The following is a 15,822-nucleotide window of genomic DNA, read 5'->3' on the forward strand; positions in this document are numbered from 1 at the left end:
TATACAATGTTCATGGTTCAGAAGATTCAATATTGTAAGAGATCAACTCTCTCCCAGTTGATCTCTGGGTTCGATGCTGTCCCAAACAGAGTCACACCGCGCTTCTTTACAAAAATTGTCAAGCAGCTTCTGAAGTTTATACAGAAATGGGAAGGATCTGGAATAATGAAAACAACTTGAAAGAGAAGAATAAAGTTGGAGGATTTACCTTATTTCGAGACTTCTAAAGGTACAGTGATCAAGGCAATGTGGTATTGACATAAAGACAGATTTTGGCATAAAGAGATCAATGTATCAGAATAGAGCATCCAAAAATACATCCACATTTTTATGACAGAGTTTTTAAAAAGCCATCAAGGTGATTCAATGGGTAAAAGATATTCTTTTCAACATACAGTCCTAGAATAATTGGACATTCATATAAGAAATTATAAACCTCAACCCAAAATTCACACAGTATACAAAAATTAACTTATGGACCTAAATGTAAACACTAAAATGAAACTACCAGAAGAAAGTCTTACTAATCATGTGTTTCGTAAAGATTTCTTAAAGATACCACAAAAAGCATGAGCAGCACAAAAAAGGAAAAAGCAGTAAATTTGACTTCATTAAAATTGAGAACTTCTAGTCTTTAAAAGACATTATTAAATAAATGAGAAGGAAAGCAACAGACTGTGGGAAAATATTTGTAAAACATGGATCCATGTACCTAGACTATACAAAGAACATTCGCAACTCAGTAATAAGACGACAACCAGCTCAATTTTTAAACAGGCAAAAGATTTGAAAAGATACTTCACCAAAGAAGTTACACGGAAGCCGCTTAAATTGCACATGAAAAGATCCTCAACCTCATTAGTCATTAGGAAATGAAAATTAAAACACAACGAGATACCGCTACCCACTTTTTAGAGGGGTGGGGAAATGAAAAAGACCGGCCATACCAAGTGTCAGTGAGGATGCTACGCAAGATGGTGCAGCCACTTCGGAAAACAGTTCGTCAGTTTCTTAACTAGTTAAATAAACACCTACCATATTCTCCAGCCACCGTATTCCTAGGCATTTACCCAAGAAAAAAGGAAACACAAGTCCATCCAAAGACTTGGACACAAACATATTTATAAATAGCTCAGAACTGGAAACGGCCCAAATGCCCATCAACATATGAATGAATAAACCCACAGTGACTCATCATACCGTGGAATACAACTCAGGAATTAAAAAGCATGGACTCTGACACACGCAGCAACCTCTGATGCTGAGGGACGGGAGCCAGACAGAAAGAGTACCAGCGGATGAGTCCACTTGTAGAACACTCTAGAAAATGCAAACCAATCTATCCTGACAGAAAGAGACCAGTGGTTACCTCCAGAATGGGGAGGGCAGGAGGAAGGATCTCAAGGGCACAAGGACACTTTCGGGGTGATGGGTGTGTTTGCCATCCTGATGGCGGTGACGGTCTCACGGTGTTGACACGTGTCAAGGTTTATCAGGTTGTGTGCATTAAATATGGCGGTCTATCACGCGTCAATGATACTCCAGAGAACTGGCTTTGGTTTAAGTGAGCAGAGGAAATAAGCCGGAGGCCACAGCGTCTTGTGTAGATCCAGGCACACGTGCTGCCACTGCAGACACGGGTCTGTTTGTCCGTCTCTCCCCGTTGGATTTCCACTCAGGTGCTTCAAATAAACCTCTCGTTGAGGTCACTGGCTCCCAACCCGGCACCTTGCTGTGTATGGATGGCCCTCCCACCCACCTCCCCAGCACCCCCACCCTGCCACTCCACCCTGCCAGGAAGAGGATGCCACTATCCCCCACTGTCCCTTTGGCCCTCAAGGCTGTCAGCTCTGGGCTGAGAACCTCCACCACACCGTACATGCCCACTCCCACAGCCCGGAGAGGGGCGGGAACGTGTGCGGGCCAGCCAGGCAGTCTTGGGGTCTGGACCCCACCACCTCCCAGGAGTCTCCCTCTTGTACACAACCCGGCTCTGGGCCTCAGAGAGCCAGACCCAGCACAGTGCACCTCTCAGGTCCCAAAGCAGGAACGGTGGAGCCCTGGGGGCCCCAAGCCTGCTGCCCCACTGCCACCCTTTCTCAAGTGGGGTACAGAGGCCTCCAGGGGCCCCCCGAGCCACCTTGGCTGCCCGTTTTCGTGGGGACCAGTGACGGAACCTTATGACGGGCACTGTGAACACTGGGGAGAGATGGGAAATTCTTACATACTCCCCAGATGAGAGGGCGTTGTCCCAACGTCCCAGGGCCACTACTGGTCTGACAGATATCATCATGACAAAGAAAACGACCTCGAGCCTGAGAGGAAGACAGAGACCCCGAGCATAAGGAGGGTGTGTGGGGAAAGTTCAGAGGATCTGGACAGCAGGGACCCTGAAAACAGTGAGGTCACCAGGGCGGGCGGTTGTGGTCAAGGCCAGACTTCCTCAGCAATCGCCAGGTCTGGGGACCTCAGGGCGTCAGCAACACTGAGAAATGAGGAGCCAACGGATCCCAGCCCAGTCCCCACCCTCCCCAGCCGGGCTCCGAGAACAGTCAGGGAGAAGCCACACAGGCCCAGCTCGAGGAATTGAAAATGAAATAAAGGCACGCGCCCTCCCCCAGGTACCCCCGCGAACCCTGCTCTGAATGCACAAATTCTTCTCAGCTCATCGTGCTCGGAAACTGACCAGATCATCGCCCGCCAGGAAGGGGGCAGGCTGCGCCTCTCAGCACACACTTGACATTTTGTTCTCGTCCAGGCTTCCCGTGCTGACAGTTTCTGGATTAAATGTGCAAATGGAACGTGGCCCCGAGGGGGGTCTCCCTCCTGCTGGCCCGAAGCTGTGGGCTGAGCGTGCTCGTGTGCACGTGTGCATGCAGACACGTGTACATGCCTGAACGTGCATGCCACGTGAGTGTGTCCACACGTGTGCCTCCGTGTGCGCCTGTCCCCGTGTATGTGTGTGTGTACCTCTGCTGCATCTGTGTGACTGTGTGTGCTGAGTCTGTACGTGCCTCTGTGTGCATGTCTGCGTAGGCGTGTGCCTCAGCATGCTTGCCTCTCAATTAGGCATCCAGGCTGCACCAGGCACGTTTTCCCCAACCTGCTACTTCAGCTGCCTTGACCTTGACCAAGCTGGGAAAACAGCTCGCAGCCACCCCAGCATGGTTTTCACCACAGGAAGCTTCTCTTAGCTCCGTGGTGGTTGGATCCACTTTAAAATGCAAATGTGGAGCCGGTCACCATGAGCCTCAGGCTGAGGGTCTCTGCCTGCAGCCACTACCCAAGGGGCGGTGACGCTACGAAGGCCGAGGCCCAGAGCCTGCCTTCCTTCCCAGGCACCAGGAGATACGCAGGATCCAGGACCACCACCTGCAGTAGAGGCCCATGCATTCGGGGTGGGGACCATCACCCCCAACTCCCACGACCCTAAAGATGCTAGAAGGGCTTCTGGGCCTCTTCTGCATTTACAGGTGTCACCAAGTCCTCTTGAGCCCCGCTGGGGCCAGCCCAGGGGCCAGAAGGAGCTGACGGGCAGTGGTCTGGGCACACTGGGCTGGCGTAGGTCTAGGGCATCTCCCTGGGGGACACCCACGGCTCCCTTTGCCCCGCTCGCCCACGTGGTACACCCAGCCATCACGCCAAAATACAGTGGAGGAGTCTTAGCGCCCTGCCCCGAGGTCAGCTTAGTGAGGCAGGGGCTGGGGGCCTGGGTGCACGGGAGGGCAGCCCTCATCCCCACAGGGCTGCACTGAGCCCCCTTCTTTCCGCCCTGAAGTCACACAATGACACACTTCAATGGCTGCACAGCCGGGGCCTCTGGTTTCCATTCTGCATGACCTGGGGAGGCAGAGAATGTGATTATAACCCATCTGAATGCAGTATCCTGGGGCGATTATTCTGGCACCTGCACAGCCTCCAGCCCCCGCTCAGCGACCAGCCACTCGGTCAGCTCACTCATCCGGCTGCGACAGCTGGCGGACCCCACTGCGCCGCGCCCCACGGCCACGAGGCCCTGCGGGCTCATCCTATTATCCCTGACGACTTCTCCAGGGCAGCCCTCCGGGAGCCCCCACGCAGAGTGTGGTGCCAGGCCCCCACCCGCACCCGGCGACACGGCTGCCTGCTCAGCCCAAGCCCCGTTATGTTATGTCAGCTGTTATCCCGTGCTTAAAACAAGGCACTCCAGCTGGCCGGGGTCAGACGTAAAAACGAAGCCCCAACAAAACCCAGCCCTCCAGCCAGCCTGCACCGGAGACCCCACTGAATGTGGCACTTAATGACGAGCTTCTCTCCAGCCCTCAGGCATAAAGGAAACACCTGTCCCCCGACGGCACACTCTAATCCCGCTCCATCCCGAATGCAGGAGCCCATGGGGCCCACAGCAGCGCCCCCCCCCACACAGCGTCTGACTTTTGTCCTGGGCCTCAGGGAGACATTGACAATGAGCGCGCCCAGTTTTGGCGGGCGGGGCGGCAAGAAAACCCGGGAGCTGGGCCTGGGAGCGCCGGGAAGCCATGGCCTCCTTCATGGCACACACCTTCCAGTCAGACCCACAGCGCAGAGAGACAAGCGTCATGAGGGGCCCCTCCTCTGGGGGCGGCTGCTGGGCAGCCACAATGCCCATGACGTCTCTAACTTCTTATGTAACACTCCCCGTGGTTTCTTTGACTTCATGTTTAACACTCAACCTGGCAGCCTGGGTGCATGGGAAGAGCCCCCCTCCTTGGATAGTCGTCACCTTCTTGAAAGGCAAGAGGCCCTCCTGCGTCTGGCCCTGAAGGGGCCTTCCTGCCAACACCAGAGGCTGAGCTGAGCACCCGATGGACTAGAGCCGGTGGTGCCCCTCTACCCCACCTCGCCAGCACCCTGACCGGGGCGGCTCCACCTTTGGTTACCAACCTGGAGCCCACTCGTCATGATTATGAAAAGAGGAAAGCAAAGAAAAGAGGGGGCACAGTGGCAGAGGTGGCAAATATGAGACCAGCCAGACACTTGGGAGTGTCAGGGAGACAAGCCTGGAAACTGCGCACCCCAGGTGCCAGGAGAGGCCGTGGGGCCCGCTGAGCCGGTACCTGGGTGATCCCACCCTGTGCTCCTCCTGCCCAATGGGACATGAGGCCACCCCGCAGCTCTGCCAGGCTCCCCCGGGGCCTGTGCACCAAGACAAACAGGCTGCAGCAGGGAGGGTGAGGGAACACGGCCGTGGCCGACAGAGCCATAGGGCGCGGGCCGGGGGCTCCCCCCAGGGCTCCCGGCAAAGCCCCCCGCACCCACAGGTGGTCTGAGATGCCGCATTCACCTTGTGTCCCTTGGTTTTACAGCTTGAAAACAGGAAATACCAGGGAAACAAACAGCCAGGGCCAGCCACAGGCGGCTCACAGAGCCGGGAGCCCTGCCGGCTCAGCCCTGGCTGGTCTCGGGGCCTCCTCTTGGCCATCCTGGAATCTCCCCGGGACCCGAGAGGACCCTCCTCCAGGCACAAGCCAGGGCCACCTCCCCCTTTCCCTCCGGAGGCGAGGCTGGAACCGACAGCCCCAGCGGCACCGGTGGGGGATGCGGGAGAGGTGTCTGGTGGGGGAGGGGGAACAGACGCCCCCTTCCCAGGTGACCTGGGGCTGCAGGTGGACGTGCCCCTGCCCCCCAGGACTGGGAGCACTGCGGGCCGAGCACACCCACAAGCTCCTCCATCCCAGGGGGCCTGTGTTCCTCCCTCTGCACGGGCCCCAGCGGACAGACACCGCCCCGCCGGCCGGCCGGGAGCGCGGCCCTCAGACCACTGGCTCGGGATCCGGTTACGTGTTTATTAGGGAAGTTTCCAACATTTTCCGCAGTTTCCTCTCCCTCCTGCGCAAGTCCCCCATGCCCTGTTCGAACAGACTTGATGGATAGGACAATTCTGGCCCGCAGCAGATAATGTGAGGCCCAGTGGGGGCTTCACAGAGGGCGTCTTTGTTACAGAAACGAGTCACCGTAGGACCCCTCCACACACAGGGCCCGGTGTACTCATGGAAGGTTCCGGTTGCAGCTGAGGATTCCCGTTTTCACGGCTCTGGGCTGAGGGCAGACCCCGCATGAAGGAATGTCAGCTGTCCCCCTCAGGAGCAGCTGCCTCCAGGCCAGGAACGCGGCCAGCCCAAACCCTGCAACCCCCACTGAGGATGGGGGACCTGCGGGGGGGCGGTGTAAATTACGTCACCCATGGTGGGGACAGCCTGAGCCACCGCCCTGGGCCCCACAAGCCTCAAGCCCTCGGCCTTCTCCTGCTCAGACATCCTCAGGGCCCTGGGGACTGTCCCCTTCATAAAGTGGGACAATGGCATTTGCCCGAAGCCCAGGAGGGAAACCACGAAGGGAGGAGCAAAGTCGCTCTTGGTCAAGGAGGCCAAAAACCAGTGACAACCACACACGATGACAAAAAGCCGCTCCAAACACAGGGATTCATCATGAAGCACGCCCACTGACCTGGGGTGGACAGCAGAGCGCTCAGGGGTCCGAGGGAGCAAGGGGCTGCAGTGCGTGGGCAGGCGGCGCCAGGTGGCCCAGTGTGGGGGCTCTGGACATGGTGCAGGCTGCTGGCCACAGACTCACCAAGGAGGGGCAGGGCTTTTGTTCTCAGGGGCCCCAGCCTGCACGGGGGCTCTGGCAAGTTGGCTGAGTTTCCTTGGGGGCAGTGTTTTCAAATTCTGCTTGGTAGCCCCTAAGACTCTGTTCACAAACTCACTCAGGGACCCAGACCCGGGGGGAGCTGCAGCGGCTGCCTGGGTCTCCCTACCCCTGACATGGCTTGCGGGGGTGGCCCCACACAGGCTCGCCCCCACCAGACACACACTGTCTACGCCAGTCCCTTCCTCATGGTCTGAGGAGCAGCCATGGACCCCCATGTCCACCCCAGACCCCTCCTCCTCCTGGAGGCCAGGGTCCCTCCACGCTGTCTCCCTGGGGTCGGCATCAGTGGGGCCTTGGGGCAGATGAGCAAGAGATTCCTTCTTGCAGCCTCACACGGGGCCACCCTAAGTCCTGCTGAGCAGAGCTGCAGGCCACTCGGCACCATCGGGCTGTGCAGCCAGAACCCCACACCCACTGGTTCCAGGCAGCACCGCTTGTCCCTCTACCTGCCAGAGCCACCTGGAGAGAAATCCTGCCCTTCTCATTTACCAGCACAGAAACATCCGGAATACGGTCTTCGGTTTAGGGCACTTCTTAGCTCTTAGTGTTTCTCCCTGAAACCAGCGAGGCTTGGCTTGCATGGAAAGTCAGCTCCCCAGGGGGGCAGCTGAGACCGCCACCCTGCAGAGGGACAACTAGACGCCTGAGCCAGCAACAGCCCGACTGTGGCCTAGTGGAACACGTATGTGCAAATGCAGGTGTGCAAGCAGGAGGGTGCGTGCGCCACTGCCTTCCAACGCCGGGGGTGGGGGGTCAGTCCCTCCCCCATCTTGGGCACTGGCCCCCTCTTACACAGGGCCCTGCAGTAAGGGTCCTGGGGGTGCAGACAAGAAGCCCAGGTCCTGCCCCCGAGAGCCCAACCTATTTGCACACAGACCTGGCACATGGTGCTTAATAAATATTTGCTGGCTGAACAAATGTAGGAGACAGCACCCCAAGCAAGAGTCCACCGGGGTGGGGGGGCTACATTCCGGGGCAGAACATCAGAGAAGGCCGGGGTGGGGGGAACCAATTCTCGCCACGCAGCTCTCATGTGCCGGGGACAAAGAGGCAAAGGAATTCAAGCCTCCAAAGCAGGGAGACGAGCGGAGGACGCTGAGGTCCAGGGGAGGGAGCAGGCGACACCGCGGTGGGGGGGGAGGGGAGCAGGAAGGTGTCCCACAAGCACCTCTGCAGGAGCAGGGCTCTGTTGCAAATTTAGGAGTTCACCAAGCAGGGAGGCAAAGCCTGGGTGAGCGGAGCAGTGCCAGCAGGAGTCGGCCACAGAGAAAATAAGACCTTGGGGTTTGTTAGTGGAAAACCTGGGCCACCCGCCGGTGCCTTGACCTTGGGCAGAAGTGACTTAAGTCACTCAGCCCCTCGTGAGTCGCAGCCCCTCGTGCGAGAAGGACATTGCAGAGGGCGTGCACAGGCGAGCTCTGGGTGATGGCAGCGGCCAGCCCTGACATTAACACAATCGTCTCCACCAGCATTTGAAGGATGTGGAGAGCAGACACTGGAACCGTGTGGTCTGCAGGGGCCCATGCAAATGTGAGCTGGGCTGGGGGACCGGGGACAAAGCCTGCATCTTGTTCCACAGAAATGGGGGACCCACCAAGGGTTTCTTGGGGGGGCCCCAGAGTCTCTGTGGGGCCTCACTTTGCAGCTGAGAAACTGAGGCCCAGAGAACCGGAGGGTCAGGCTCTGCGCTTGGTGGGGGGGTGGGGCGCAATCCAGCTGGCGGGAGGGCTGGGTGCCGGCGGCGGGGCTGAGGGAGCCTCAGCAGCGAGGGAGGAAGCCGCAGCGATGACCTCATCCCCCAGGCCTGCGGGCTGCGGCTCCGGGGTTTTCAACCACAGGCATCGCAGGACAATCCCCGGTCTGCTCTCCACCAGCAGGCACGGAACACCCTGGGTTCGTGTTGTGCTTTGAGTGCCTCTCTCTTTGTGTGGGATTTGCAAAAAAAAAAAAAAGGCTTCCATTTGAGAGACACCTGGGCTGGGGTAGGGTCTGTTGCTGCAGGGAGTGGCGGGGGGGGGGGTTTCTGCCACCGTGGCAGGGCGGGGAGTCACACAGAGGGGCCACCCAGACCCGGAACGCGCTCCCAGGGTGCGCGGGCACACACAGAAACGCAGGCGCAAAGCGCAAAGACGCGGACACGCACTGTCCACGCGCGCACGTGGCAATGTGCACAAGCAGTCAGGCACACAAGCACACGCGCACACACAGGGCTTCCTCTTGATTCAGGAACCGTATCGGGAGCCGTCTTGGCAACCCCAGAAGTGGCCCTTCTCCCCAGGCAGCCACAGACAAAAGCTCAGATCTCTCACATGCCTCTTAACAGTTCCGGGATGGACCCGAAGCAGAGATGAGATTCCTCCCGAAATGGCTTTTTCAGGCCCACCGAATATCCCTGGTTCAGCAGAAAGCTTAATCCCTCCGAGGCCGCCCCGGGCCTTCCTTGCACGGAGCTGAGAACAGCTTTCTGGCACCATAAAAGCCGAGCTAGGGAAAGAAATGAAGAAATATGGGTTCTCTGGGAAAAGACAGCGCTGAAGGACTTTTTTCCACCATCTAAACATCACGCTGCTCTCCGAACTCTCGCGCGGAGCCCACCTCGCCCCTCGGGGGCCCCGGCTGCGGTCTGGCTCCCGCGCTCGCTCCGCGCTCTGGGCCCGGGCCAGTGGCGCCCGCATTAGGCAGACGGCAGCGCCACCTGGTGTCCCAGGGCGCAGCGCCGGGCGCGCCCCACTCCGGGGGCTGCAAACTCCGCTTCTGAAGCCCACTCCTCATGCCCGCACCGGTCTCCCTCTGCCGGGGGTCAACACCCCCTTCCCGCAGGCCGAAACCCCCCCAGGAAGCCCCCGATTTCCGCCTGGGCCTCAAGCCCCAGGGCCTGTGTGTCCAGCCCATCCGGGAGGCTCTGAGCTGTGGGCGGGCTCCCTGCCTGTCCTGTCCACCCCCCCGACACCCACTTACTCCTCCTTCTCCTTCCCCTGGGAGGGGGTCCCCTCCTCCGGGAAGCCCTCAGCATCCCCACAGACACATCTCACTCCAAGTCCCTCTTCACCTCACACCTCCTTCCTAGCCCCACCACAAACATAATTCACACCGGCCCCTGGAGGCTGGGCCCCATGGTCGCCTCATTCCTGCTGTGACCCCAATGCCCCCTACCCCCATGGCCGTGACTCTCCAGTGGCAGCCGGACACAGCCAGCTCAAACCCACCTCGAAGGATCCGTCTCCACATGGTCAACGAGTTGGAAAGTCCTTGGAAACCCTGGCAAGGCCATCGGAAGGGTAATTCTGAGGTGGTCCTGCCTACCCCCTCCATTTTAAAGGTGGGGAAACTGAGGCTCAAGGACCACACAGCAACTGGGAGTGCCCCTTGGGAGCAGCTCTGGGCACATGGGCTCAAAGAAGGGGGTTCCAAACCTGGAGGCACCAAGCTGGGCATGCGGCGTGAGCACGGCCCTGGGCCCCTGCCTTCAGGGAGCGTGGGATGGAGTGAGGAGATGGAACACCTTGAACCCACCCACAGAGCCCCTGTCACACCCAGATTGCTGAGAAATGAGCGGGGTGCGATGGGAGGGAGGGATGGGGACCCCACAAATGGCAGGTCAGGGAGGGTGCGCCAAGGAAGTGACGACCAAGGCGAGGCCTGAAACTGGACAAGAAGCTGGTCCTGTAATATGCCAGAGAAACAGCTGGGCCACTAGGAGAGCACGTGCAAAGGCCCTGAGGCAGCAGGAGCATCCGAGGGTCAGCAAACAGTGTGCTGGAGTGGAGGGAGCGAATGAGGTAGAGGGAGGTGCGGGGGCAGGGTTCCCTGAATGTTGGCACTTTGGGGCCCGAGAGAGAGAGGCTGAGTTGGTTCCAAATGCCATAGGGAGCTTCTGAAATGATCAGATGTTTGTTTTAGAAAGCTCCCCGCCCCCAACCAATGGCCGCTGTGTAAGGAGGGCGGCTGGTGGGACATGAGGGTGGCAGGGAGATGGCTGATGTGAGAGAACCGGGGACAAGGGAGGAGGCACAGGATCTCCGCCCTCACAGGGGTGGAAAGGGAGACGGGACCGGAGCAGCAGTGGGCTCTCTGCTTGGGGTAGGGGAGCTGTTCACTGCACACTCACCCCGGGTCCTTGAGGGATAGGGAACTGGGCCCAGGACCTGCACCCCGGTGTCCCCCAGCCCATGTTGAGCCCCATCCTCAGCCTGGGAAACGGTGTGCGCAGTTCAGAGAATGGTCACCAGGTGGCAGACAAGCCTTAAAGATGTCAGGCCGGCGGGAGAGGTTGGTGCCAAGGAGGGAGACAGTGGGCAGGCGGGCAGCTGGGAAGTGACAGGGGCCCTTGGCCACCTCCCCAGCTCTGGGCCCCACTGTGCCATGAAACCTCGACGGCGAGCTCTGTCTGAACATGAGAAGGGCTTCTGGCCAGTTTGGGAGGAGAGTGCAGGCCGAACCACCAGGTCCCTAGTCCCCAGGTTGTCATGGGGGTAACCCCTCCACTGGTCTGGTTTCCACCCCCCGCGCGGGGCGTGGGATCTCACAGGTACATCAGCGGTGATTCCTGGGAGCACAGGGCAGGTCCGTGGAGGTCCCCGCCTGCCGGGCCGCTGCAAGTTTGATCCCCTCTCCATCCCACCCTCCCAGCTGCACCAGGACGTGGTGAGTCACCACCTGAACTCAGGAGCCTCGGTGCTGACAGTGCCTGGATGCAGGGCCCAGGAGGGGGCACCTGGTGCTCTTCACATCAGTCCAGGAACTAGGTGTTGTCGGAGCCACTCAAAACCCGAGGGTGAAGCTCCCAGCAGTGGAAGGACTGACTGAAGACATCCAGGGGTTATATGGGCTGAACGGTGTCCCCCTAAAATTCATGTGTTGGAGCCCAAACCCACAGCACCTCAGAATGTGACTGTTCTCGGAGAGAGGGCCTTTTAAAGGATTAAGGTAGAGAGGGGTCACTAGGATGGGCCCTGATCCAGTGTGACTGGGGTCCTTCTAAGAAGCGATCAGGGCACAGACACGCACACAGAGGGACAGCCATGTGAGGACACAGGGAGGAGACAGCATCCACACACCAAGGAGGGAGGCCTCAGCGGGAACCAGCCCTGCCCACACCTGCATCTGGGACGTCCAGCCTCCAGGACCGGGAGACACTAAATGTCTGTTATTTAAGCTGCCCAGTCTCGGGCACTTTGTTCTGGCGGCCCCAGGACACTCACACAGAGGGAGCAAGGCCAACCAGGCCCCTGGCCCCACCCAGGGCCCCAGCAGGTACACACAGCAGGAGGGCAGGCTTGGAGTCTGGGCCCCACTTGGCAGGGTCCCCCGGGCGCCTTCCAGCCACTGCCTCCTGAAGCCTCGGTCTCCAGCGGACAAGGAGCTCAGCAGCTGCTGTGAGGAGAGGACCCGAGGAGCAACTCGCAGAGTAGCCGTGCTTTATGGGGTCCAGGCTGGCGCTCGAAGCACTACATGAAATCCCAAAGCACCAGAGACGCCCGCCCCACCCCTGCTGTCCACCATCCAGCGCCTCCTTTGCTGTCTGGCCAGCGGGAAGGGCGGTCCCCACTCCAGGAAGCAGGCACAGGGCTGGCGAGGGCACCTGGGACACCCACGACAGACAAAAGCGTCAGTTCTGCCCACCGCTCACCTGCAGGGGAGATGGACCCGCCCGGCCTGCCCCATGGCCCACCCAGAGCAGGGGTTTGGGGACATTTCTCTCTAGGCCAGTGGTGGCCGACACACCACCCAAGTGCAGGATCGGCCGGCCTGCCCCATGGAGCTGCAGCTCCCGGGGCCTCAGCAGGGACCCGGCTGGCACCCTCGGCAGCTTCCACAGGTTCCCACGACCAGAGGGAGGGGTGACGCAGGCATGACCCAAAGGCGGTCCCTCTCACTAGGATGGCGGCTAGCCTACTTTTTGCCGTTAAGTCTGTCCCTGCTCTTCCATGAGAACGTATAACCTGATAGGACAGCAGAACAACACACCGGGACCCCAGGGGGTCACCCAGGGGACGTGAGAGGACCAACATCAGGACGTCCTCAGACCTGGCCATCTCCACGGATGCAGCAGAAGCACCGGACAAGAGGCAACACCGTCACGTTAAAATCAGGCCTCACGTCGGACTCAAAGGACGCCTCCCGACCTGAGCAAACACATGTCCCTCCGCCCGCCCGAGGCCGGCACGTTCCTTGCAGAGAAGCAGGAGGAGCCGCCGTGACCGACGGAGGCCGCCGCGCCAAAGCCCCACGCGCTGCAGCACGCACCTGCTGGCCGGCTCCACACCCAGAAAACCCTAAAGGCCCAGAGGAAAGACTACGGACAACGATGGCAGAGTGTAGTGACACCCCAGGCTATGCCAGGGACAGAAACCCATGGTGTTCACGTACACCAAAAACCTCCAGAAAACATAATGGAAGAGAAGATGCCATCTGTGAGGGCCACAAACAATGATTCGTAGCATTAGGAATAAACCTAATGACAACTATCGAAAGCCTGTGTTACGAAACCATAAAACCCTCCAGATGGACAGACCACCATGACCCTGGACAGGAAGACCCCACACCAGAGAGGTGCCCGTCTCCCCCAGAGCCCTTCACCAGATTCCATCCGATTTTTCCCAGGAGCCAGACAAGCTGACTGCAAAGGTCATTGGGAAGAACAATCGAACCAGACGTGCCAGGGAGCCCCTGAACACAGCCGTGCGCAGCGATCACGTCCCGCGATCACACAGACCTAGGACACACATCATCAAAGCAGCGTGGCCCTGGGGATGAGCCCAACAGACAGTGGAACAGACCTGGAGGAGCCCGGGGGAGACCCACGCGCATCTGGACAGTTGGTTGACGATAAACACAGCCCCTCGAGCCGGGGAGGAGAGCCAGACTCTGAAGGAGCGGCACTGGGTGACCGAAGGCCAGGGGCACGGAACAAGAGCGGGTCTGTTCCTCATGCCACATGCCGGGACGTTCCCAACTGCCAGCGACAATTTAAAAACACGAGAGTAACCCACACAAGCGCCGGAAGAAATCATGGGCGAGGTCCTCTATCCTCTCGGAGAGGGGAAGCTTTCCTGTAAACCGAAGTCCAGAAGCACGAAGGAAAGACAAACTGGGCCCAGAGGATCCCAGCCCAGGAGTGGGTGCAGGCGCTGCTTGTGTAGGTGGTGGGGACGTCGCAGATAAGACACAAAAATGCAGAGACAGAAAGATGCCGCCGTCCCACAGGCCCCATGCCCACAGCTGTCAGCGTTCAGGCCGCCTCCTGGGGACAGGAACAGGCCCCTGTGCCCCATCTTCTCCACAGCTTCACAGCCAGGCCACCTTTGAGGTGTCCCCACTGCACCTGGCCCAGCGTAACCAAGGCGGTGTGAGTCCTTCTCAGTGCTGGCTCCCAGGCCTTGCCAGGGCCACGCTGACCCGAGGCTGTGGGGACCCCTCCCAGGCCCTGTCGCTCGGCGCTCAAGGCTGGTTGCAGGGAGAAGAGCCCTCAGACCCCACTCTCAGAGGGAGGGGCTCGGACAAGTGGGCAGGGTCGGGGCGGGGCCGGCACTGGAAACCCCTTCTGTCCTCGAGCCACCTCTGAACACCTATTCTGGGGCCAGGGACACAGGCACGAGGGCCGAGAGCCTCGAAGGCCTGTGGAAGGAGCCATCAGGTGGCCAGGGTGGGGACACTCTGGGTGTAGGCTGTGGGCAGGGGCTGGGACATGTGCAGGGTCCGGGTACTAGCCATAATCCAAGTCAGGAGTCACCCAGACTGGAGCCACAGTGCAGGCCCCTGCTAACCCCAGTCCCAGCTCCTCGTGCCTACATCCTCCTGTCCTTCCTTCCCAGCCCAGCTGCCTCCTCCTCTAGGAAGCCCTCCCAAATCACCAGGCCCAGGTGCCTCTCATTCTGAGGCCCTGATGGTCACATCCTGGCAAGCGTGGGGGATCTCCACACCGCCAGTCCCGGGTATCAGAGCAAGCCCACAGCTGCCGGCCAGCAGGGGCGCTCCAGCACAGGGTCATCGTGCAGGCGAGAGAGGCCAGGAGACCCTCACTCCACCCACAGCCCCCACGCCTGGGACACGAGGAGGTCCAGTGTGGCTGTGACAGCTGGCTGGCCCCTCGTGCTGCTACTTACCATCCAGAAGAGGGTCCCTGTGGCCAGAGTGACATACTGCTCGTTGGTAGACAGCACGCTGAAGATGAGGCAGGCCAGGACGATGAGGAAGCTGCGAGACAGGAGGACACAGCGGTCAGCCCCATTGGTCAGCTCCTGTGGCCAGCGTGCCCCCTCTGCCCCTGCCACAGACACAAGCCCAGGTCCAGGGAGTCGAGGGGCTCACCCACCATGCCCAGCCCACCCCACCCAGCAGGACCAAGCCCCGCCCCTCCCCAGATGGAAGAACTCAAAGGGCCACCCAAACCCAAGTGTCCAGCAGCCGGTGAATGGATGCATGAGGCACAGCCCATCCACACAGCAGGTGTTGTCATTGGCAGAAAAGGAGGACGTTCTGACCATGCTGTGGTGGGTGGACCGTCAACATGGCGCCAAGAAGCCGGGCACTGAAGACATGAAATGCCCAGAACGGGAAATCCACAGGGACAGGAATCCGACTGGGGGTCACCGAGGGCCAGAGGGACAGGGAGTGACGGCCAGTGAGTATGGGGTTTCCTTTTGGGGTGATGAAAGTATTCTGAGCTTAGACAGTGGTGATGTATGCACAACCCTGTGAATGCACCGAGAATCAGTGAGGCACACACTTTATGAAGGGAGCTCTCAGGGTGGGACCACGTCTCCATACGTGACATCTAATAAGATCTGGTATCTGTTCTTACAAGTGCGTCCACAGGGCAGCCAAGGGCCCAGGGGCGACAGGAGCTCCCGGCCCCCACAGGGCACCTGGTGGTTAGAGCACCGAACCCAGCCTGCCGGGGAGGGCGGGCCGACTCCTGCTAACTGGGTTAACTCCTGCTAACCTGTTAACGGGGTGTCACCAGGGCCCCGGGCTCCCTGAGGGGCTGAAGCCTTGGAGCCTGGGCTGCTCTGACGGCTGTCTGCTCTCTCCTCCCCAGGGCCATAGCTGGAGCCCAGGAACTCAGCAAAGGGAAGGTGGTAGGATGGCCCCCAGCCCGCCTGCACACCAATACCACAGACGGCAGCTCTGACCGAGCCCCAACCATAAAGA

The 15,822-nt window shown here is 59.6% G+C and overlaps 1 protein-coding gene across 1 annotated transcript in view; it reads right to left on the reverse strand.

The window, feature by feature from the left end:
- LOC138919974 (potassium voltage-gated channel subfamily KQT member 1-like) overlaps positions 1–15,180 on the reverse strand; it is a 106,689-nt gene extending 91,509 nt beyond the window's left edge. The window contains 2 exon segments of the mRNA XM_070246834.1: positions 14,775–14,935; positions 15,153–15,180. Coding sequence (XP_070102935.1) covers positions 14,775–14,935; positions 15,153–15,180 — 189 coding nt within the window.
- Positions 15,181–15,822: the final 642 nt, after the last annotated feature.

Source organism: Equus caballus, chromosome 21 (genome assembly GCF_041296265.1).
Source record: "Equus caballus isolate H_3958 breed thoroughbred chromosome 21, TB-T2T, whole genome shotgun sequence".
Lineage (NCBI taxonomy): Eukaryota > Metazoa > Chordata > Mammalia > Perissodactyla > Equidae > Equus > Equus caballus.